The 25,383-nt window shown below is 42.9% G+C and overlaps 2 protein-coding genes across 3 annotated transcripts in view; both read right to left on the bottom strand.

Moving 5' to 3' along the window:
- Window positions 1-10,591, bottom strand: part of tex264a (testis expressed 264, ER-phagy receptor a) — a 52,200-nt gene extending 41,609 nt beyond the window's left edge. Inside the window, exon 1 of the mRNA XM_031850186.1 lies at window positions 10,066-10,591. Coding sequence (XP_031706046.1) covers window positions 10,066-10,323 — 258 coding nt within the window. The 5' untranslated portion in view covers window positions 10,324-10,591. The remainder of the gene's footprint in view (window positions 1-10,065) is intronic.
- A 1,772-nt stretch (window positions 10,592-12,363) lies between these two features.
- On the bottom strand, window positions 12,364-25,365 carry fancd2 (FA complementation group D2). 2 transcript variants are annotated; one of them, XM_031855529.1, is made up of 44 exons: window positions 25,044-25,365; window positions 24,744-24,804; window positions 24,342-24,476; window positions 24,180-24,247; window positions 23,987-24,093; window positions 23,780-23,840; window positions 23,588-23,640; window positions 23,409-23,487; window positions 23,124-23,248; window positions 22,960-23,047; window positions 22,762-22,866; window positions 22,545-22,645; window positions 22,294-22,405; window positions 22,154-22,189; window positions 21,667-21,813; window positions 21,408-21,542; window positions 21,177-21,308; window positions 20,783-20,890; window positions 20,584-20,693; window positions 20,434-20,488; window positions 19,504-19,623; window positions 19,320-19,393; window positions 19,095-19,229; window positions 18,854-18,954; window positions 18,610-18,725; window positions 18,422-18,530; window positions 18,239-18,337; window positions 18,049-18,143; window positions 17,826-17,963; window positions 16,794-16,910; window positions 16,413-16,541; window positions 16,191-16,309; window positions 15,957-16,067; window positions 15,707-15,837; window positions 15,522-15,621; window positions 15,166-15,288; window positions 14,849-14,942; window positions 14,648-14,719; window positions 14,386-14,424; window positions 14,234-14,308; window positions 13,960-14,034; window positions 13,655-13,801; window positions 13,477-13,575; window positions 12,364-12,718 (listed from the first exon to the last, which is right to left on the bottom strand). In XM_031855529.1, exons 2-44 carry the CDS (start codon window positions 24,802-24,804, stop codon window positions 12,632-12,634), a joined length of 4,323 nt encoding a protein of 1,440 aa, XP_031711389.1. In that variant the 5' UTR covers window positions 25,044-25,365; the 3' UTR covers window positions 12,364-12,631. The 2 variants fall into 2 exon arrangements, with proteins under 2 accessions (XP_031711389.1, XP_031711379.1); XM_031855519.1 differs by having other exon boundaries at window positions 17,826-17,969.
- Window positions 25,366-25,383: the final 18 nt, after the last annotated feature.

The raw sequence follows: 25,383 nt of genomic DNA on the forward strand, positions 1-25,383 counted from the left end.
ATAACGAGAAGCAAAGCCAATCTTCACGGCAACAGATTGCCCAATTCAAGCAGGTTTTGCCTCTGCAGGATTTTAGTTTTGCTCTTAAAATTGGGAACCAGTGGCCGCATGGAAGGCAGGATTAGCAACTTTTAAAGTCCAAAACAAAGACAGTACACTATATGTGTACTAAATGTGATAAAACATACAGAAACCCTGGTGTGGTCCCTGAAGACTTGCTGCTGGTTTCTGCTCTGTGACAGTGGCCGTCTGTGAAGGGCTGGCACTGAGGGGACACAGATGGGAGTCAGCAACACTCATCTTCATGTCCCTGGCGTCCTTGCACAATTATCACATCTAACCGCCACAACCTTCTCTTCTTTTCCATCTCACTTCTCACATTCTGCGTTATTTTTGACTGCATTGTGTTGCTACTACACGTCATGCTTTCCACTGTCTTACTTTGTTCGTACAGCAGCTTTTGTGCATTGTTGGCTGCCAGTGAGACTCCCTGGCTCAGATAAATCTATTCGAGGAGCCCAACCTAACCCTCGGTGCCTCTTAATGTCTGCATCATGTGGGTAATAATAATGACCGACAGTGCCTGTTGAGCATGAGCAGATAATCTTTACTGTCACCTGACAGAGCCCCTTGCAACCATGTTCAACAGTGAGTCAGAGAGCACAGATCACCTGCGTTTGACAGGGAATTATTCATTGAAGGCAACATGAGGGACACTAGATCTATTTACAATGAAGCAATGAGTCATTGCAAATACAGGCAGTCACAATGGCTGTTAGCTTTGTGTGGGTAAGTCATTACAGCCACCTGACAATGAAGATATATACATATTAAGGCCTTGTATGTATTGTGGAAATTACTTTTTAAACATGATAGTGGAGTCAATATTTTGAAAAAGATGACATCTATTTGACAAAATCATCATTGATATGAAAGCAGAAATAAATATCAATTCCCTATAACAATCCACATTAAGAGCGACTAGCCTGTTCCCTCGACAGGAACTTTTCAAACAATGTTTTTTAGGAACACAGGACCTCTGGTGTGCAATGAGTTCCTCTTTGTAGCTTCTTGTCCCTAAAAAAAAGCACCGTTTCATATTATGATAAAGCATTATTAGTTTGTCATGCCCCAGGAACTATTGGGATAGAATTTGCAGTAATGCGGTCAAAATATGAATTTGTCCAGTACTCTTTGACTAATTACTTGTAAAACTAATGACATCCCCATCATCGTCAGCTGTACTTGTATGTTTATATGCTGTGCTAATTAAATGGAAGATGGTGGACTTTGTCCACATTACACCTACCAGACATCATTATAAAACACTGTTGATGTGAGCATGTTAGCATGCAGACATTAGCATTCAGCCCAGAATATTGCCGTGCTGTTCACATGGAACCAGGCAGATGGTCTACGGCGATCTGGATATCATGTGAGTGGAAAAGAGCAGCACTAGTGTTGTGTTGAATCCCGTTTCCCTGTTGAGACGTGTTTTTCCGTTACCTAAATTTGAACCAACCCTTATCCCCAAAGCTAACCACAGAGGGGGGCGCTTTCATTTTAAGATGTGTGAAACACTATTTGTAACAGGAACAGACTTTGACATAACTCAACAATAACAGTAGTTAGAATTGCCGTCTAAAGTTAAACTATCTAAACATTCTGCAGCCTCTGGACAATGTTACGTAGCTCCCTCACACCGGAGAAAGTTGTTTAAGTTTGCAATAGTATATTAAGCATTTTATAGCTACATTCATTACTAGGATAATTACATAAAATAGTTGACACAAAATAATTGTATTCAATGTATCTTATTCCACCACCATAGCAATTATGTGCATGTTTTGTTTTCCCTGTGCAGTCCAGAAGGTGTTTTCCACCAGCAGTCTGCCTGATTCCATGTGAATGCAGCATTAAGTACAGCCTCACACGTCATGACATCTTTATCCATCACATGTCAAATGTATAAAAAAAAAAAAAACACATGCATATAAATACGTTGAACAAGCTCTTCATAGGAGGTAACACCTACACTTGAACAAATTGACTGAAAAAATGTTTTCATAACATTTAGCTTGGAGTCATTAAGTACACAACACAATCATATCATCATTACATTAATACTGAATGATCACCCAACCCATTAGACCATATCATTCAAAATGTCTGAGACCTTTGTTCTCATCTAAATAGATTCATGTGCAGGGGTTGGTCTGCAGAGCCGTTTTTTCCCCACATGAACACACTAAATGTATGGGCTGCCAAACAACCTCATGTACAGAGCTACTCCTCGTCAACACTGGTGCTCTGTGATAAGACACAAAAAAAGTACCCATTCAAACACAGAGGGGAGAAGAACTGTCCTCCCACCGCCTTGCTTCAGTATCTCGCCATCTCTCATGCTCTCTGCACTGATAGACTACAGTGTGTTAGACAAACCAGTAGTTCACTAATGATATCATTCAGGGCTCTAGCTATCATTCACATCCCACACGCTGGCAAGAACAAACAGCAGCCCTGACTGCATCTCATCTCTGCTTCCCGCCAGACAACACACCCCAGAGACTACAGGCAATTAGGAGAGAGAGGAACACCAGCACGTACTTGACTTGTATCGTCTTCCCCCACCTAAGTTGTTTTGTGTGTGTCTGAAATTCTACCACCACAAAAGGTAGAAATTCTCAGACGCTGTCTACGCTGGGCAGTTGCACTCTAAAAGTCAGGTACTGCCAAAGCTGTACTTTGTGAGACAGCGTGTGATTCCATTTCTCTCACAGGTAGCTGAGGAAAGCAGACTGTGGCTTGACCTGGGTGAGAAGCAAACAGCCAGATATTGGGAAGACTGTGGAGATTTTACTATTGTAACTGATATTATTATGTTTCTGTAGCAAGCTGCAGAAAAACCAATCCAGTTAACAGTAAACTCCACTCAAGCTATCATCAAGATATACACAAATGTTTAATTTTATCTGAATATGTCTCTGCTGATTTCATGTACAGCAAACATTCATTTATTATAATTCCCTATGCTAAGCGAGCTCGTTAAATTGGGGGGAAAAGACTTGTTTTTTTGTAGCGCTCGTGGCCCCCATGGGACCCTAAGATGGCGTCCCTTCACATATGGTGCCATTCCCATCTCTACCGGATTCCCCGAAGCCAGGTCTCCAAGGACCTGTTGGGAAAGAAAGTAATTTCAAAAGCAATTCTTTGCTTGAGGCTACAAGGGCCTTTTTTTGATTGATGATAGCACTCCAACAATAAAAAGGTATAGCTGAAAGAGGTAATTCCTTATTAGCAGACACGTAATGAGGATTTACGCTCTTCATCTCTCCTCCTCTCGGCCCTGCATCTCTTCATCACTTGGTATGCATTGGTTGGAGTTGAAGTTCTGGCCCCCTCTGTTTACAAATGGTCATTTCTGAAGAGTTGGCAGGTTGGGGAGGACAGGGAACAACAAGTCAAGCAGACAACACTCTACGATTACTGTAAAGACAGGATCATAATTAGCATACCATACTCCGCCTGACCGAGGACCATCGCCACGCTCATTAAAACACAACTGCCAAGCAACTGATCGTCAAAATGCGAAGCTAAACTAGCAGAGTGGGAGCGATTTAAATTGAACGAGCATAACATCAGCTACCTCTTTAAAACAACCCACATAAACTATGTGGAGGCAACGCAGCAGCACTGCTGTGAGGCAGGAAACTTCAAAAGAATAAATACATTTCTCTCAGTATATTTGTTTTACAGGCTGCCCTTTAGTATGCCATTCAACACCTAAATGTGTCATTGAAATTAAAACAAATGTGAGCGAAACATCACATTCGCCCTCCATGCTCTTGTTGGCAAACTGGGTTCACCATTATGCCAGAATGGAGTGAAGAGGCTGTGATTGTACGAGGGTCCTTCACTGCACCGCAGACAAGAAATCTTAACATGTTGGGGCATCTCTGGACTTGTAGCCGTCTTCACATCAACGTCTGCAGTGAAGCACGACAAGCAGCGAATGCAGCCCTCATAAAGGACACATCAAGTTGGTGACGAGCACATAATGACCCCCAAAATATTTCACCCACAATACCAATGCATCGGATAAATTCATCACACAAACGATGCACCTCACTGCCTTTGCCGGAGAGCTCTCGATCTGTTCAGCGGTTTCATTTTCTCACTATATCTGGAGCACTGAGACAGATGGTGTTTATGGCACTTCCAAGAACCAGCAGACAACCTGACACATGCGGAGCAAGAAGAAGAGAAGACTACGGGGATGAGCAATATCTCAACAAGAGACGTCTTTTGCCTCAGTGTGTCAGAGCGATAAACCCGTCTCAGCTGATTGGAAGCCGCTCGGCCTCTGACGGGCCGACACAGCAGCAGCAGAGACAAAGTCACCGGGAGGGAAATTGAAACTAATAGGGCTGCACAGTGCTGGGACCACAGGTAATGCTGTGATGGGCTGTTTGCTTGCTAAATTAATGGAGCAGCAATTGCAGTGAAGCAAGTATATGCTGACCCAAACAAATGCAGTGAAAGCGGAGAGATTCAGCAAGGGAACAGCGAGGGTCATTTTTACTATTTGGGGACAAAGAAAAAAGAAAAAAAAACAACAATCACACTGTCTGACGTAACATTTAGCCACTTGAATATGTCCCCGCTTGTTATGATTGTGAAAATAACATGAAGACTTATTCAAAACATCAATATGTCTTCCTTGAGGGCCCCTTCCTTTTAAAGGAGGACATATTATATATATAATCTGCAGTGATGAGGCCCCAATGGCCCTTTAAGGCTTGGTGCCTCTTGCGCCATGTGCAGCACTGTGCCTTTAGGCTGTGCTCAGACGTAGCTGGTAATTACACGTGGCATCCTGGGAGTTCTGGCATGTGTAATTACTGGCATGGATGAGCAGCCTGCTGGAGGCAGGACTCGGTTTTCCTTCGCCACAGTCGTTGAGTTGGTTCACCACTCCTTGGCCAGCTGGACATAGTGTGGCTCTCCTCCAGCCAGATGTCACAGAGCAGGGAGATAATCTTCTCTGAAAGGAGATATGAATGGATCCCTCCCTCCTCTGCATAGGCTTACTTCCTTCTCTACACATGTTCGACTGACTTCCTCCACCTCCTTGCTCTCTTTAAGCAGCTCTGATGAACATTTGCCTGTGCAATTCAGTATCTCGCGCATCACAACACTAGTTGAAGAGCAGATTCGTGTCACATGATTGATGGCGCAGATGATTTAAAGGCATTCTTCACCATCTTGTTCCACTGACTAATCGTAGCGCGTCAGCTTGAGTTGAGTAATGTTTTCCTTTCTACATAGTTTATGAAAACGGCATCCTAAAAATAGACTCAACAGTTGTGTGCCGGGATAAAGAAGCAGCTCCACATTTAATAGATTCTGTCTGGATTTCTGCCTTCTCGTTTTGCAGTATCTCACTCAGTGTAGAGATGTCCATGAACATTAATGGGGTGCTTTACTATAGGGAGAGTCTGCATGTCCACAATCGTGCATAATCTTGACTTGAAGACCTGTGGGACCAGACTTCAGAGTATTTATTTCTCATTTCATATCCACCTTTAAAAGCAGGCAACTCCATGCCAGAAGCCCCCCCCCCCCTTTCATGTTGTTGCTGTCGACCGACAGACAAGCGGCAGTAAAATGCTAATAAATTTGACTGGGAGTGCAGCGATGCTCGGCGCTCTGATCTGAAATTCCGATTGATGAATTGGAGCACTGCAAGGCTCTCAAGGTGAGTCAGACTCCTACAAATTTATACCCCTCTTCCAAGGCAGTTCAACACCTCGCCTCATCTGTCATCGCCACTCCCATACACGTTTACACATGACATTTCATTTTCTCCTATACTTGTCATCACGGGGAGCCACGAGTGGGTTTGCTTCAGAAGCTAAAACAAAGTGGAAATTCAACAGATGAACCAAACCGCAGCTCTAGTTTAGCCTCGATACAGACACGTCATGTCATCAGTGTCAGAGGCAGCTGTGTAGCTCCACCAGGTATGGACAGACGTTGATCATTTCTATTACAGAGAGCATAGTGGTTGACCAAATAGATTTGTCTTATGAGTATAATAAAGATAAGATACGACCCTCACTCTCTGGTTTTTATTGTTCACGATACTCACGCTGGCCTCTGAGCACCCACTGCTGTCCACTCTTAGTCAAGAGTTTTGCTCAGGAGCATTCTGCCGGTGGATTTGTTTTACTCCTTGCCGTTCTACAACATAACAAAGTGCTACAACCCAGGAATTCAACGAGTTAGTCGGTCCTTTATCCAGACTGGGATTTGTTCAATACTCGCGTCGAAGCCCCATTACAACAAAGCCTGAGGCAACTCTGCGTTGAATGGTTAGGTGTGTTTAAAGTGTAACCCCCGGTGTTGTGGGTCACTGTCCGGTAGGCCTCGCAAAGAGACACCGCGCTTCAAAGTGCTCAGTCAGCACTAAAGAAAGCTCTGGTTCCAAACAGTTTCATTCTGGTATAGGTTAAATATAGGGCTTGTTTGTATTTCCTGCAGCAGTTAGAGAGGGATCTTTTGGCTAAAATAGAATATTATATAGATTGTATGTTTTCTTCACAGAGCCGGCCGCCGTCTTTCTACAGTAGCCCAGAAGGGACAAACCAAATACTGGCTCTTGATAGGGCGCTTGTCACACAGGAAAAGTTTCAGTCGATTGCAATCTATAATCTGTAACCTCAGATGTCGCCGTATCCTACACACTGCCCATTAAAATCATTCAGTGCTAAGCACAGGACGGCAGCGACGTTGCCCTTGCAAAACAGACGGCGCTGACAGTGGAAGGGGAAGAGAGTGCCAGATAAAATAGACGGGCAATGGCAGGCTCATACCCACAGCATATATCTGGTGAGCCAGACTAATGTCCGACTGACCCGTGAGCCAAACTGCTCTACTGTTCAATCCCTCAGGCCTGTGTGATAATAACTTGTGGCAATTATAAGCATACATGCAAACACACACTTGCACGACATGATTTAGTGCTAAATGGTGTTGCCTCCACCACACCCCTTTACCAGTGCAGACCAGTGAAATCAAACAGTCCACTCTCTGGAGTCCAGAGAGACGCCTGACTTCAAGCATACGGTTGATTTATCCAGGAGAACAGAAGCCTGCTCTACCCACATCCAGTGATTCATGTGATCACTTGTTGTGGTTCATTCTGAATGCTGCTCCTATACCGGCTTGTATTGTAGTCATTAAACAGGGATTATATCAAAACTTGAACGCAAGGTGAATGCAAAATAAGTGCAATTTGTTGAAAACCAGTGATGCAGGAAAACCACTAGAGTAGTGTCACAGTGACCAATTAACACACAGCCTCTTAGATCTGAAATCCATTTTTGACTGAATTAATTATAAGAGGCTGAGTCACACTACTGATGACATGGTAATACATTAATTATAAAGATCAATGTGGTTTTTAGGACGTGCCCACCTCCCACACAACTCAGTACCAATGTCAACACTGCCATCTAGTGCGCAGTAAGCAAACAGGCGTATAATGTTCAGTGCAGGGTGGAGGCTGCGGTACCAGTGTACTCACTTACTTAACAACATTAAACTCTGTTTAAACCCGATGCAGAGGCCACCTCAAGTATTGAGTCAAGTCTAAATACAGCATGGTGCACGGTCCACTGTAAGTCATGCAAAAGTAGGAACAAGAGTTTACTTTTTAATCCCCTTAAAACGTATCTATTCCTTAATTGGGCAGTAGAGTTTTGGACTGAGTCATATAGAAGAAAGTAATAACATTCACTAGAAATTACGTCTCAGCCAAAGTTCAGCCAAATGGCATCTGTCACATTTTGAGTTTACATGTGCGGCTGGTGGTGAGAAATCAGACTCTTGGCCTTTGTAAACAAAGGTCAACAAATTCTTATGTCACAAGCCAGACAAAGAAAACCGACAGGGGTCTTATTCTCTGAATCAGTAGACAGAGCTTTTCTAACTGACCACTTCTAGAAGCCAAAGGCTGGTGGAACATTTGAAGTTGGGCTCCTAAACTTTGACTCAGTCAATGACAGTAATTTGATACTTTATTTATTTCTGTGATGTCTAATTTATCTCCATAAAGGAAGTCAGAGGTCCATACATCTTCAGACTATCTGAAAATAAACACAGACCCCAGAGCCGGGTCATCAGATATGTATAGACATCTTTTTGCCCTGCAGAGACTTCTGAACATCCTATAATGGCCCCTTGTGATTCAGACTCTCCATAAATTCTGAGACCAACGGAAACGTTTTAAAATATCCTCAATGAGCCTCCTGCCATAACTTTCCACTGGTATGACTCACTGTCAGGGTTTCCACGAAAAGCCTTTATTTAAAAGAAGGACAGCGTTCTACAGAGGCAGGGATAAGCAGAAAGACGAACACAAAGTGCTCCAGTGTGCCACGTTCTTTAATCAATTGACAATGCTTTAATTGACTTAAAGGAACTGTGTTTTAGCATTTCAGGGGATTTATTGGCATATAATCATCCTAAAAATAAGAATCTTTGTGTTAACTTAGAATGAGAAGTTTATATCTATAGGTCCTCTTCATGGAGCCGGTCTCAATGTTTCTACAGGAGCCCAGAATAGACAAAACCAAACACTGGCTCTACATAGGGCCATTTGAGTTTCCACGTGTTGGCCACCATAGTTCTCCTACATTCTTGGCACACTGTTTATCAGATGGCTTAACTGAACCCGGCCACAACAAACTCAGCACGCAAACGTCAGCAGGACAACAAAGCAAAACAAGCTAATCTAAGAGCTAATCAAAGAGCAAACCACATTGTAATAATGTTGTTAAGTCACGGAGTAAGCTATAGATAGGCTATAATAAGCTATATTCTGCCTTTGTGACATGTTACCATGTGTGAGCACTCTTCTCGCATCCGTATGAACTCAATCAACATTCCCGTTTCACAAGCAGCTGTTGTGGACACACGTCTTGTTGACTAACAACACAACTCGAGATGAACAGCGGCATGTGAAATGAAAGCAGAAGACAACTGCAGATCTCATCGGGGGAATGACCCATTAATATGAAATTTGGTTTGGTTTTTGGATTAGGATCCGAATGACAACGGGAGATTCATTTGCTTCTTGCATCTGGATTGTGACTGTAACTTCATACCCATTTAGATTAGACCAATAAGGGCACACGCAGACATGCATCAGCTCTCTTCAGACACACGTGAAGAGGCTGCGTCTGCCCTTCTTGTTTGGAGTCTAGTTACAGTCTTTGAGCCAGAAGCAGACAAACGTTACGTGACCTGGAACCACAGACGAGAGGGGGCAAAATATCAACAGTGCAACGTGGCATTGAACAGCTGACTGGTTTCATCATCCAGGCTGAGTTCCTTCAAAAGGCCTTAACCCCTTGAGCCAAACAGTCTAGTTATACTGCACATTACATTTCCATATCAAATCTCCAAAATGACCTTAACACAGGACAATCCCATCAGAAACTCACTGGAATTGTAAAACATTACACAACTTTTTAGAGCTAAACAACAAGTTGATTAGTTGACTATTTGATGGAATTAAAGTTAAAGAGCAACAATTTCCTAATTGTTATAGATTTTAAAGCACAAATGCAAAACATCTGCTTGTTTAAACTTATTCAATGTGATGATTTGTCATATATATGGCTTTGGACTATGAGCTGGACAAAAGAAGCAATTTGAAGATGCCAACTTGGCCTCTGGATGATTTGTTCCTATTTTACAGTCCTATTTATATAAAACTTTCTGATCTCCAATACTTTAAGAAATGACTGTTGTTGCAAACACTACATACTAAATCAGAACTCATTAGAGAGCCACTGAAACGGTGGAGATGTAAGTTTTGAATACATAACATCAACCCCTCTCTATGGCCTTTAGGACTCTGGCCAGGTCACACAAAGCATATCACACCATCTGAAACATCTTATCAGGAAACAAAGTACATTGTGTATCGTGGTTATGTCACGAGGTCTAGTGTACTGTGTAGTTAGACTGCCAGAGACTAGAGTCCTGGGTCCTCACCTGTTTGGGGTCATCGTAGAAGACACCGACGGTGTTGAGCTTTGGCCCAATGCTGCAGCTCTCTGTGTAGGCTGCACCGCAGTCCTTGTACGATCCTTCTCTGAACTTATAAGCAATGGTAACATTTCTGACAGGAGGTGGCCCAGTCTTTATGATCACGTCACTCAGTAGTCCCGAGTATATCAGTAAGCCCCCCACTGTCACAATCAAACACACCAGCAGCACGAGTAGCAGGAGCACCAGAATTATATCAGACATGGTTTCTCTCTTCTCAAAGCGGTAACGTAAAGATGCAAAAAAAAAAAAAAAAAAGATATCTGTCAAGCCTAAAACACGTCCTCCTCCGGGTTACACACAGCGAGACTGTGGTCCGAGCAGCTTCGCACGACCAAAACAAACGTGGCTATTCGAAAGACGGTGTTGAATTTAGGATTCAGAGTCGCAATGACCTGAAATGAAACACAAAACACTCGGTCAAGTTGACAGAAAAGACGGTTTGTTTACGGTATTTCCCCAAACACAGGACACGCTTCCTGGATAGACCATTCTCGTCCATAGCAGGGGGAGACGCGAATGCGCTTTTTAAATTATTAATTTGCATGTATTAATCACACCGCCAAAATATGAAGTACATACATTATAAACATCGATCAATACATTTGATTCCTATATATCAACGAAAGCCATCGTTGGTGCGTACAGCACACACATCCATGGCAAATACATTCCCTCTTTTCTTTACCGTGGTTCAGCCCAAGAGCTGTGCAGAAGGACGATAGCGCTGTGACAAAAAGTGGTGATTTTCTTTGTTTTCATTCATATAAATTATGATTCTCGTGCTCTGTAAATGATGTAAGGGACTTATCTGAAGGATGTCGGTGCTTGTAGACAGTTGTCAGTGCTGCGTTTAGGGATTCAAACACTGAAGGTTTTGTTCAAACAGAATTGCAAAGTCCTGTTTATGTCAAGTTCTTCAAACTATGGAAATTCATTTAGGACACAATATGAAGCGAATTACAAAACGAGTTTGAGCAGAATCCAGTGGAGCTGAGGGATTTGTAAACCCAGATCATGTTCTGTAATCAAGTTAGGACAGAATCAGGATTACCCTTTCATTTATTTTGTCATTTAATATCATAACTCTGTTACTAGTTAGGCTCCTCCCCAACACCGGAAGTGTGATAGATGTTTCAAAACAAAGAGGATAGCTTTCTTTGCTCTCTGGGATTTGTTCAAATCCGCATGCTGTTCTGACAGTTTAATATGACTGGCCAACTTTAAAGCTGCATTAATACATTTTTAAACACTAGGGGGCAGAAAACTGCCAAAACAAGCTGATGGATACACAACTGCAAGCATATCATGTCCCGCCACATATTTTCAAATTCGCAATGGATATGGATTTTTTTTTTTGTGCTTTGAATGTATATAGCTGGCCTGAGTGCAACGAAAGCATCAAAAAAGACTAATAGAGCTTGTTTATCAAAATGAGAAATGCCAATGGGTCTAGGCTATGCCCCGAATGTGTGTTATGCGTTTACTAACTGGGCCAGGCCTCTTGTCATTTTACAAGAGTGCCCCCGGGGCAAAGCAAACTGAATATCCCTGCAGTAGAGGGCCTCACTGGTCGACTTCAGACCAGGACCTGAGTTGGACCGAGTCCAAGTTATTATCCATGTAAATGTATTAGAGCTCAGCTCCGACCCAATTAGATCATGTGATGTGTCTTAATTGTGTGAGAGGAATGTGATATATAATGCAAGACAGAGACTTTCTATACAATATTGTACAGCCCAGGTTTAAGTTGTGAATTTGACTCAGTTGCTTTAGAAATGTTGACTTTAGTGTCCAAATAGCTTGGGTTAGTACGTTCTTACTGTTAAACTGTGCATTTGTCCTTCCACATCCATGTAGTTCACTTCTTTAATTTCCTCATCTTCCTACCAGGAGGAAGAGTATCCCAGCCTGTTGACAACCAGATTTCTTGGCTGCATTTGGGATTGTGAGTTATAAAAGCAGAATAACTTTCAAATTTATGCAAGTCTGACTATGTCAACAAAGCAAGCAGGATCTCTGGATACAACACACAGAGGGAGAGTGACGTCATTCTCTGCTGAGGTAGCCATAACTCCACTAAATCTTTACATTGCAAATAGTCTTTGCTGCTCTTAATCCCGAACACATTGCACCATTAACATGTTTACAAATGAGTCTGCAGGAGGCGTTAAAGACATAGGCTTGCCTTCATTTCAAACTAAAGCTTATTGGTGCTGTCCCTCTTTATGTCAGTGTTTAGTCAGTGAAAAACAGTCAGTGTTCTTATATTTATACTGAATGACAAATCAGACTGAAACAATCTCTATTTTATTTTGAAAAAAGCATATAACACATTTCTGTAAACCATAGATCCATACTTAATGTGGAAACTGTTAACATGTTTTATCTTCAACAGAAAATAAAACCAGTGGAAGTACATCAACGCATTGCCCATTGAGGAGCAGTATTTAATACATTTAGAAAGTGTTGATGTAAAAAGACACTTCCAAACCAAGAGTGTATTGTTTGGTTAATCAGAGTCATCTGTAATATCATCTTGATCCACATCTTCCTCTCTGTTGACTGTCTTGCCTCCCTCAGAGTCAGTCCCCGGGGCCTAAAGAAAAGCACATGAGAAACCTTTGGCAAACATGCTCAATTAAAGCCGTGAACCAGCATCGAGGAGAAACTACGTAACATGGGGTCTCGGAACTGACATCAGACCTGTTCCCTGTTAACTGTGTCGGCCACTAATCATTAGCGTGCTACAGAGCTCCAACAGTTATCTTATCAGCCCTTTCCAGTTTCCACTGCCTGTTGAACTGTTTGGTTTGAACTTCACAAAGTAACGACCTACTCAGCAGCAGTGGAAGCACGTTGTTTGGCTGACAGTATTATTACTGTGTGCTGCTTATACCTTCAAATAAAACCTTTTAGCTACTTTGTGCTTATTTACACATTAATCTGTTTTGTATTTACTTACATTCATTGTTCAGTTTAATGAAAAAGGTTTTATTACGTTTTTTTCTCTTTCTCCCTTTGTTTACAACGTACACTCCCTGATTTTTGGGTTTGCCGCTGAATCTCTCAAATTTCCCAGGTTGTTGTTGTTGTTTTGAAAGACACCACAGTTAACACTAGTTATAGTATAATGAGTGTAAACACATTGTCAATTGTAATTGCATTGTTAATACATGTTGGTCTCTATAGTTTTTCACCATTTTGATAAGTTTTGTTAAATGAATTCTTGGTCAAGTTACTGCTGTTTGGACTAAACTCTCGGCCATGTTGTCTAAAATGTTACAGAATAGAAACTTTCCATCCAATCCTCTTCCCGTATCAGATGTGAACACAATGCCTGAACATGGCAGGTACCTCATCCTCTGACTGGTCCTGAGGCAGCGGGGAACGTTGCTCCTCCTCCTCCTCCTCTTCATCACTTTCTTGTGACTGCTGAGAAAGAATCTCTTCACCCTGCAGCATATATTGTTTGTTTACTGCAAGTGGACAAACATGTACAGAGACACTTACAATAAGTTCAATAATGTTGTACCTTCAGGTTGCGATTCTTCAAGTTGCCAATCCGAAATGCCTCCTGACAGTTGTTGAGCGACAGCATGGCCTTCACTCTGTAAACAAACAGCTCGAGGCTCTTCTTTAAGGCTGGTACGTGATTGGTCAGGCTTGTATCCTGTTGAATCTGAGCACCAACACATTATGACAGGGTTACTTAGTTCTAATTTAACAGGAATATTCATTACATTTTGAAAGATTTGGCACCAGTACATGTAGAGAGATGTCTCCAACTAAAGCAATTAGAAATGAATGAGCTAAAAAAACTGTGTGAACTGTGGCTACCTTAGAATATCCACACATGTGATGGAGCTGCCGGGTGCTGAGCTGGAAGGATTTTAGCAGGCCCTGGACATCCTCCTTAAAAAGGCAAAGCATCACACAGAGTCACCCCAATGTCAGCACTTCATTATCTCCGCCAGAAGTAATTACATCATGACAAATATTTAAGAGGGCGGTCGACATTTCAAAGGCCATACTTGTACAACATTTCACAATTCCACGTTCAGCTTGATATGACATTTACAAGCTGTAGTAGGTGACACCATCTCATGCGTACCATGTGCCTCTTGAAACTGTTGTCCAGTAGTGGCATCCCCAACTTCAGGAAAGACTCCAGGAAAAGGCGGCCATACTGGCAATAACATTATAATCAGTTAATACAGAGTCACAGCAGAAAGAACTCTTTCTCAGCACTCACAGCCAACTCACCTTCAGGCACACATTGAGCACCGGCCTAGAATCAAACACCTGTGGAAAGAGATTAGAGCACAAATACGTGAGCAGATGAGCCTAAGACTAACAAATGCATAAAATAGATGGGATAAAACTGATGAGATTGCTTATCTAATTAAACCGAAAACTACTCAAGATATGACCCAATACTGGACTGAATGCTGGAAATCGATGAGGTTAAATGTGATAAATCAGTTCAAAAGACATTCACAGCCGTTAGATCATGATGCCAACAGACCTTCACTAGGTCGACCAGCACATGAAGATTTTTGACAGCCAGGGTCCATGTCAGCAGCTTCTCACTCTGAGCCTGAAGGAGAACATGGGTCACATGTTTTAGTAGTTAAAACACACAGACACTTACATATAGTTAGTTATGCACAAAAAGGCACTAGACTCATTCTCAGAGAACACAGTGTACGAACACCCGATGGCTGACCTCAGTGTTGTCACTGACTTTGCCAGCAGGAATCTTCCTGATGGCCTTTTCCAGCTCTGCCATCAACACTTTGTAGAACACCAGGAATGTGTGCCTTAAAAAAATGGAAGAATTTACGACATAAATAATACAAATATGGATAAATAAACTCTTTAATGTGAGTATTGATTTACTGTTATCACAGTTAGAGTGCTGGATGGCAGGAGCACATGAATCAATCCAACTGCAATCTGCTACTTTTGTATGATCACTAACTCACAAGCGGCCTTCCATTTTGCCCTGAGACCACTAAGCACGATGAAGTGATGGTGGTTTACCTGTTGAGAGTGGGCCATGATGCAGAGCTCTCATCTTTTGAAGCATTGATGAGCTCGGGGATTCCCACTACAGTTATTTCCTCCACTGCCTTCAGGACATCGTCGACATGCTCCAGGTAGATTCTGCAGAGAGGAGAAAAGACAAATAAATGTTTCTTCAAAAGGTTCTTTAGAGATGATGCAAATGATACAAATTAATTTAAAGTATTTTGATGAATGACCTTTGCTTATTAATAATTTAATTAGTGTGAATGATTTACAGAAGCTAAAAAATAAGTTTTTGTTACTTTCCATCAATTTTGTATGCAACTTTTTTTTTCTTTTGTGCACAATTGATTTCTGAAAAGCAGACACACCTCAGGAGAGTATGAAGTGCCTCATTGAATTTGTTCCCTCGCTCCCTCACTCCGCTGGCTGTCACCCAGTCTTGGCTGAGGAATCGTTTTGCTAGGGAAGCTTGGAAGACAAAGCGGGCATTTATCATCACAGTCCAATTGATCGCAGATGAGTTGATTTAAGTGAGGCAACGTGTCAGACTGACCAGTCTGCTCTCTGTAGGCAGCAGGGTTGCCTCCTTTCTCTGACACAGTGGACAGAAGCTGGGAGAGACACAGGGCTGTGCTGAGACTTGGCATTGTGCTGCGGAAGTTCACCAGGTACTCGAAGCCGTGTCTAAACAGAGCAAAAAACACAACTAAAACCACTAGACTTTATTAGAAAATTGTGATATTAAGAGTTGCTCATCCCTGTGTGAATGTTGTGTTTTATGTCTCTTAAACTTTATCACTCACTTCACAAGCTGCCCCAAGGTCAAATCAGCACTTTCCTCTTTTAGTCGTTCAGCTAAAACTCCCAGCGCCTTCTTCAGTAAGCCCCGCTGTCCTGGCTGGCTGAATCCAGACCTGACAAACACACACACACACAGACGTAGATCCATCTAAACAGAAGCTAGACACACCGACTCTTCCAAAGGCCTACTACTCTGTAATTCTATAGAGTTAAAAGATTCAATGTCTCCTCCTCACCAGCTGAAGGTGGTGTTCAGGACCTGCAGGAGCAGCTGGTAGCCTGATGACATCAGATGGTGCTCCTGAACATCTGTGGCGGGCCCGTCCACAACACCGTTGTTCTCAGACAGCAGTGTCTGGGGGGAAAGAATTAACAAATGTAAACAAACACAACAATTTATTTAGACAACTGGAAGAAAGAGGTATGGTCTCCACTCATATCTACAGATTTCTTTGCACCTGAAAATAGTTGTGGCAGTTCTCCAGGTGTGAGCAGAGGGCAGGCAGCAGCTGGACACAGTAGGAAGCAATATCCTTGGAGCTCCTCTGTTGTAGATGGGAGAAGCCCACACTCTTATCGGTCCTTCCCTGCACAGGCAAATATCTCATTAGGTTTGGTCTCATATAAGCCGGCATATTAGTTTTATACAGTTGGAACAAAATATCATTGACACTCAAAGCGTCTCGGCAGACAGGACAGAAGATGTACTTTCTTCAGACCTTCATTTTATTTGCCTGTATTAAAGAAAAACCTAAGAAATCAATAATGAATATTGCAAACAGATGTTATTTCAGAACTTCTCTGATCAGTGCTTATCAAGTTAAGCTTTTTTTCTGCACCTTGAAGAAAGGAGGTCTCTTGGCGGGGGCAGCTGTAAGACTGAACTCCAGCTTGCGATGCATATCCTCCAGCAGGAACACCAGCTCAGCAGGACCCAGCAGAACCTCCTCCCGCACCTCAAGCACACAACAATATCAGAGATGTAGAACAAAAACCTGTGTATTGATGCATGTGCTGCTTACATTTGTGCAATAGATTAAAACTGCATAGACAATGATTTCACTACAAAACAATCTGTGTCATATATATATATATATATATATATATATATATATATATATATATATACACACACACACACACACACACACACGTAAGCTGATGTACTCTGAATAACCTCAGCCCTAATCTGAAAGGGTAATTGAAGTATTTCAACCTGGATCCTATATCCCATGTTTCTATGTCTAAGTGACTAATGGATACAACTATTATTTAAATAGGTCCAGGAGTTTGTCTGGTGCAAAGGAGGAGGAGGTAAACACACTGCGATGATGAGCCTCGGTTATCCGCAAGGACCGTTGCACGTGAGCCGATGCAGAATCGTGACGAGGAAACGTTTGGATCTTTTACAACTCGTGCTGGTTTCTCCTCACGGCAAACAGACATTCTCAAAGCTCCTCTTAGTTCTACATTTCTTCCGACTGTCTTGTGTATTTAGAAAATGTTGGATGTGCACGGACAGGCGAAGACCTGCCTCACAGAAACCCAGCGAAGGGCCGTGTCTGATGGTGTGATATCACAACCCTCGCAAAAGGACAGAGACGCATCTGTACGAGACCGATGGGAATCGCATTTTAAACCACTTCCAAATGTGGTTTGGATCCGATTTGCAAAAAAAAAATAAATAAATGTATCTGGATACAATCTAGAAAATGGATTTGAGCTGAAAGTCTGAACGAGGTCTGGACACAACAACAAGGGAAACTACAGAAGTTACCCTTTAAAGTTTGAAAGCCTTGATACATTAAATAATAATAATGAAAATAATGTTTTGAAGAAAGCCCTACAAGCCTTCTTATTCCCTTTCTTACCTTGGTGTGCAGCTCAGAGTCGAGCAGTGAGCGGGACAGCAGGCCACACTGCAGCACATCAAGCACCTCCATGTCCAGCTCCCTGAAGAACTGTCGGTAGGACACCAGACTGACACCTTGCCGTATCTCCTTTTCTGGCTGCTCCTTGAGCACAAGTAGAATCCCCCTTTTTTAGCGCAGCTCCATAATAATAAGAGATTAATACGCGGGGTTTAAAGTTTACCTGCTGAGTTTTGTCTGCTTCGGTCATCTCCTCGAGCTGAGAGCTGCTCTCTGAGGAATTCTTACCGGGGGCCTTCCTTTTCTTTCCTGTGCCGTCTAAAATAACATATGTGAGTTAGACAATTATGTGAGTATTTATTCCTTATTCTGAGTAATTGTTTTGATTAATGTGGAAAAATATCTTCCGGTACCTTTCTTTGCCTTATTCCCAGGAGCAGCAGTACTAAGTGTGACCCCATCTGGGCTTTCTCCATCAAAGTTGGCAACAGGTGGAACATAGCCGGGTGTTTCTGAAACATTGTTAAAAGAATTGATGCCACGTGGCACAATGGGCAGATCTTCAGGTGATCAGTATTGATGGATCTAAACCTCACCTGCCAAAGCCCTCTGCAGCAGTGACTGAAGGTAGGTGATGTTCTGCAGACGGGTCATCACTTTCATCTTCATCTCGGTTTCTTTTTGTTCACAGAAGGCATTTATGACCTGTCACAGAACAGGCTTTAGTCACGTCTTACCTACTTTTAAAGAAAAGTGTTGTAAAAATCAAATCCCATGCAGTAACCTCTCTGAACCAGTTGATGGCGTGAAACAGCAAAGAACAGAAGAGTTCCCGATCAGCTTTTGACAGGCTCTCCAATTTCTCTATGACATCCATGTCCGTTAGGATCAGAGGGCAGCCTGTGGTCCAGCAAATGTAAACGCGCACACACACACACACACACACACACACACACACATCATTTTACAGCCATAGAGATGCGATCAAACTGGTTTTCAGGAGAAATGTGTAACTTCCACGTCCTCACCCAGCAGGCCGTCGATCTCGTCCAGGTCTCCCTGGTGCAGTTTGTGCTCACAGAGTCTCAGGAGGCGGAAAAATGGAGACAGACAGAGAGGAGACACTCGCCTGTCCCCACAGAACACAGGAAGGAAACAAAATGCAACATCTCGTTGATTGCACGTTTGTAAGATATTACGAAATAAACTGAAATTGCAAATCTGACTCTACTGCAAGTGAAGTACATCATTGACTCCAGATTGACTGACTTGTGGGCCTTTGTGGTTTGACTCTGCTGCTCTCCTTTGGTCTGGAGATCTTTGGCCAGTAGCGGCAGTAAGTTGATGACAATGCTTCCCTGAACCTCCAGGTCGTACATCACACGGGGCGTGAAGGGAAAGGAACTGAGAGACACACGGACGTGTCAGGAGTTACAGGAATCAATGTTTATTAAAACGAGTCATTTCCTATGCTGCCAGCTGTCCATCACTAACCCGGATATTTCTGGTCCGAGATCCACCACAAATTCCGCCTGGAAGTCATCGATGACACTCTTTCCGATAGTTTGCTGTTGGTTAGAGAACAACACGACCAGAATGCTTAATGATGCCTTAGTTGTGTCTTCTGTCGGATGCATGTCAGACACTGTACCACGGGAAGTGTTTGTCTGAGACACACCTGCACCTGTGGGTCCAGGCTCGAGCTCAGCACCAGATTGGCCAGTTCATCATAGTAGAGCGCTGCAGCCTCAGGTGAGCTTTCACTGCTGGACTTCACCAGCTCTAACAGCGCCGTCACCTGCAACAAGCGATACACGAAGATATCTAAAGACCAGTCAACTGCAGGTACTTACGGTTCACTGTGCGCTGACCCCTGACCCTACCCAAACCCTCCTTGGTAGAAATTGTATGTTATATAAAGTTTGTTATCAAAGTTATTCACAAGTCCCGGTTGATAACGCACCACTGCTTTCTATAATAAAGTGAAGAAGATGGCAAAGTATAAACACAAATGTTAACCAAAGCCATCTTATCGACTTATAAAGCCAAATGAAATGCAAAATAAGAAGTAACAGGCTTTTGGATGATACTTGTTGTTTTATATGATATACCCTTATCCCCTATTAAACACTAAATCTAGGGCTGAAGAACATAAAAAGTTACCGTTATATGTATGTACTTGAAGTTATGGACTGCAGCTATAACTCAATAACTCACCATAACTGTAAGCCACAAAAAAGTAGTCTGGCCCACAGTAGCCATTGGCCGGCTAGTTCTCCTCCCCTCCCACTATCTATTTTGCAAGGACACTGTTGCTGCATCCTGACCTGAGACAACTGTGATGGATTTAAAGATAAACAAACAAACAGAGCATTTTTTTTTCTCCTTGTGCCAAATTATGATGGGTTCAAGCAGACCTTTCTCCTGTACTGGCACAGCGCTAAACCTCAGTGTGGAAATAGGTCTGGCCATAAGACTCTAGAATAAAAGTGATGTTGAATGAAAAATAAACTAAAGAAAAACCAAACTAATGAGAAATAACAAACTGTAATATCCGTGCAACACACACATTTTGCATTCTGATTGTTTTAATGCAGAACATCTGTACCTGTCTGAGCGTCTCCTTAGGTAACGACCCGTTCTGTGACTCCTTCCCTTTAAGCCTGGGGGGGCAGCAGAGAGCGTGACTGAGATAAAGTGACAGAATGAAGAAGTAAAATGTGTTGCGTGTCTATTGTCTGTGAGTACCACCTCTTACCTGATGGCCCCCATGCTTCCTACAATCCTGACGGCACCAATGATGCCAATGCGCTTGTACTTGGGCACAGTGCTGGAGAGCTGTTTGCGGACCACTATGTGCATGTCATCCTGAGTGTAACAGAGTCAGAGAGCTAGGTCAGCAGGGGGGGGGAGATGTAGTCAAGGAAAAAAGACTGAATTATGTCGTGAATGTTTACCTGGATGTGAGATCCCTGCTGCTGCTGCCCAAAGGCCAGGCTGCTCAGGAGGTGGAAGAGTCTGCGGATCTGCTGGGGTGTGAGGCTGTCCATGTAGTCCAAGATTCCCTGAAAGAAATGTAATTCTCAGTTAAAACCAAACGCAACAATATTAAACCTTTGTAAGAAAGCTATCACGGACCATCTGCTGTTGGCACATCCATCATTTCAGCTCAAATTTCATTTATACATTTATTTGAATAGTTTTGTTTCTCATAACAATGAGGAAAAATAGTTAAATATTTGTATATGTACATATATAAGGACCTGAAAGCTCAGATCCATCATTTTATGCATTTTCAAAGTGTGCTTTGGTGAGCAAATACAATAGCAGGTATAAGGATCGCCTCCTTACCTTGACAAAAACTGCATAAAGGGCCATTTCTGAGGGTTTTTCTGTAACAAGGCACAAGAGCAGCTCCAGAGCCATGTCCACCTCCCCACCCACACCACTGCACACATGGGTCACCAAAGAGCCCACCACCTCCTACAACACATACAGGATGGAATTAAAATGACTTGGCTGCAAAAACAACAGATAAACAGGCTTAAGCACATTTCTTTTTAAAATGAATTCCAAACCCACCTGTTGGCAGTAGGAGTCAAAAGCTGTGAACGAGTGTCGGTACATGTGTCCACCAAAGGGCACCACACAGGGGTCAGGGGAGCGCAACAAGCTCTGAGCCAGAGCCAGGATGGAGGGGAAATACCCTCGCATGACCTAGAGCGTCATCATTGATTAATACAACCAATCATTCAAATAGTAATAATATATATAAAAACAAAATGCACCGTGCTGCTGTCTTTGTATTCAAGCTTGTACATACGTCTGCAGACTGACCCACCTGAGCGTAGTCCCTGAAGGTCCTCTGGAGCAGAGCCTCCTGGATCAGTCCAGTCCTCACTTTCCCCTTCAGCACCCTCTCTGCCCCCCGCCGGCTCTGGTTGGCATTGGTGGAGTGGAGGATGAACAGCACCAGCAGATCTACTACCTGACATGGCCGAGCACATGTTCAGGGATAGACGGATCCACACCCCCACAGACACACATAGATGTGACACATTCAGACAGGTCCTTGATTGTTAAAATGTCCATTGTGTCCAAACTTTGTGATTGGTTTTGAAGATGACAGATGGTGTACAGTATGATAAATGTTTCTATCATTGTCCAGACTTCATAAACAACTGCAGAACTGTAGTCAAAATGAATAAATTCTAATAAATTGTATAGACATGTGTGGGCACATCAGCCCAGAATGGTATGTAAGCGCTCTGTTTACACATTTATACTGTTTACTAGTGGATACCCTGAACCAAGGAGATGACACTCACCTTATGGTCCTCCTCTCCGTCCACGGACTCTATTGCCTGATTAAAAAAGCGACAGTAATCGTTCAGTAAGCAACACTGAAATTGACAAGACTTTCATTCAAAAGCATCAGCATGTATTAGTCAACTGATTCATTTCCCACCTTGAGCCAAGCCTCAGATATCATTTTCTGGAATCGCACTGCTGACTTGATGCCGTCCAGTGTCAACATCACGCTGTCTTGGCTGCTGCCAGCTGATGGTGTGGAAGCGGACCTGCTCCAAGAACAGACTTACTCCATTAAACTTCAGGAATGCAACTACACCAAGAACCTTCTGGTCTACTTCAAAACATGTTCCTGACTAAATATACTGATGAATAGCTGTGAGGGATTTGGAATCTGTGTTGTCTTACGCGGCTGGTCCTTTGCTCTTTATGCGGCTCTGAGAGGCCTGCAGCACAGCGGGGAGGACACACTGCTCCAGCTCCAGCTTTTTACGAAGATCACACACCACCTACACGCAGGACGCAGACACGCCACATTCTTGATTTCAAAATATACGTACTGTAAAGAGCACAACTACTATCTAGTGTTTCCTAAATGCATAATGGCGTAGACTCTGAGTCTGACCTCATAGGCATCAGAAGCTGAGACAGAATGCAGGATGAACTTGACCACCACAGGTAGGTCCTCCAGCTGCACAGCAGCCAAAGTGACCATGACGGCTCCACGGACCTGACAGAGCAGACAGTGACAGGTAACAACACAGTGACATTCAAATACATGTAATATAATCTGTGTGTGTGTGTGTGTGTGTGTGTGTACTACCTCAGTAAGTAATGAGGAACTGAGGTTCAGACTAGAGAGGGCATCCAGGATGGGGACAGTCAGCTGAGTGTTCTCCTGAAGTAAAGAGCTACAGAGAACCGGGATGAAAACAGCACATACAGCACAAGTACCACAGATGTGTAGTAGAGATGTACTGCACATACTTGAGCTCTCTGGCTATATCATTGTGCTGGGAGTCCTCCAGTATTTCTGGCAGACTGCTGATGATGTCACGCTGAACCTCCACCGGTGCTACCGACACCAGCTCCATGAGCTTCGCCGCCAACTCCTACAAAATAACCGGCCACAAAGAGGGCTGAAATAAAGACCTCACCGTCTAGACATTAGTGATGATGATTATAGGTGTAATGGAACAGATCAGCAAAAATAAATACACGGCTATTGACTTTAATTCTCACGTGCATCCCTATCATCAGAGAAATGACTACCTTGCTGTCCACAACTCGGTCGAGCCATTTAAACTGGTTGATGATTGTGTGAGGAATACTGAGCCCTCCATCTCCAGCACTGTGTGGGACAGAACAAGTTAACGTTTAGAAAGATAACACAGCGGCAAAAAAAAAAGTGTAAAACGGTTAAAAATGCTGTAAAAAAACTAAATACTGACCCATCAAACATAAATTCCGGGAGCTTCTCGAGCAAGGTGTTGATGATGACGGTCTGCGTGAAAAAGAAAAGTAGATTATGGATTAGTGGAATATGCACAGAAAAATACATTTTGAATTCGTTTTTCTGCGTGACATCCTTTGTGAAGGGTGGTGCGCTGTGGTCTTAGGGAGAATATATGAAAGAATCTCACCTGCAGCATCTCAATCCCCAACAGCATGCGTAGCAGACTTTCCTGAAAAGAGCTGCCATTACTGCAACACAGATTAAAAACATGTCAGTATGTCACACCATACAGTCAGACTCCTGACATAAGGTTGGTCTGGGCCGGAGCTCTCCTCTGTATAAGTTCTGCCCACGTAGCCTCTAATAGCATTGAGTGTGTTTATATGAGAGTCACCTGGCGTCTCCATCAGACAATCGTGGGACACATGGAAAAAGGCAGTTCCTAAAGCGCTCAGGGTCCTCAATGTGAGACTCCAATCCAGCGGTGAACTCCTGCACAATCTGAGCAAAGAAATGTCCGTGAAACACAACCGCCTCATGTTAAAACCCTTGATCTTGTGTAGGGACGGTGTACAGCGTATACTTACTCCCGGGTACCTGGGACTCTTCTGTAGTTGTTTCTGTATTCTTTTTTGGAAAACGACTTGGTCGACAGCTAGGGGGGGAAAAGATAAGGACCAGAAAAATCATAAACTAACTTCATTCACTGGCTTGGTATGTTTTGAAACTTGGATTGAGTGTGTTTTTACCGATCTCATTGGATGTTCCGCCTTGTTTCAAGGTGACACCTGCCTCCCGAAGAAAGACCCCAAACACACTTTCATTCGTTTCCTCTGGAGCAGGTTCCTTTGCTTTGCGACCAGTGGTGCGACTCTTCTTTGCCTCTATAGAGAGAAGAGAACAGACCTTAAACAAAACAGAATCCAGCCGAGAATACTGGGCTCCCCATGAAGACAATAATTGAGACAAGGTGCCATCAGTTAATGAAGAGAGTGAGATATGGTGTTTCCCTGTTATGTCATACTCCTGTAATGTGACGTCACTCTCAATGTAAATAATGACAGGCATCTGGGAATTTGGATATCTTAAACCCTGTACTAACACATAGGTTAGTTATTAACTGTTGTGATGTTACGTTACATAACACTTACTAGTGGTCGTGGTCGCTCCCTCTCCTTTATCCACAGACGAGCGTCGCTTTTTACGCATCATCTGATGAAATATGAAGGACAACAAGGTTTTTAATGGCTAACGTTAGAGCGAGCTAGCGTCAACACTAGCAAACAAGCTAAGGTATCGTTATAACAAGTGTACTTCACTGGGGACATGTTACAGCAAACTACTATACTGTGGCTAAGGTATTAGCTAATAACGCTACAATACAAACATGCCATATTTAAGTATGTGGCGTTATATCGAGGTTATGTTAAATGCTAAAAAGTGAGACGTACGCTTGGTAGACAGACGAACACACAGACGGAGATGTCACGACTAAAGCTAAAGACACAGAAATTACTAAACAAACTCTCGCGCCAAAGGTGTCTTGCGCGTCACAAACCAGTTAGGGATCATCTATTTAGATGATCTTCATAGAGTTTAGGGAACCGAGGTAGACAGCTGAGAAGAAATTAACTCGTCTGAGAATAATCAAATAAAGCGACTATAGATTGTATAGTAGCTCCTTTATAAGTTAGTCGGTTGACTGAAGTTATTGTGCTTTTAAAAGTGGTCCGTCTTTCTACACTACAACGACTACAACATATTGTATACGGTCCCTAATTTTCTAGCATT

Source organism: Anarrhichthys ocellatus, unplaced genomic scaffold, assembly GCF_004355925.1.
Source record: "Anarrhichthys ocellatus isolate YVR2014 unplaced genomic scaffold, GSC_Weel_1.0 scaffold1, whole genome shotgun sequence".
Classification (NCBI taxonomy): domain Eukaryota; kingdom Metazoa; phylum Chordata; class Actinopteri; order Perciformes; family Anarhichadidae; genus Anarrhichthys; species Anarrhichthys ocellatus.

Coding starts and splice junctions, on each gene's coding strand:
- fancd2 (XM_031855519.1), bottom strand. CDS start 24,804: ATGATGCGTAAAAAGCGACGCTCGTCTGTGGATAAAGGAGAGGGAGCG. Junction 22,646..22,761: donor CAGCTTCTGATGCCTATGAG/GTCAGACTCAGA, acceptor TCCTGCGTGTAG/GTGGTGTGTGATCTTCGTAA. Junction 20,891..21,176: donor TTTATGCAGTTTTTGTCAAG/GTAAGGAGGCGA, acceptor CATTTCTTTCAG/GGAATCTTGGACTACATGGA.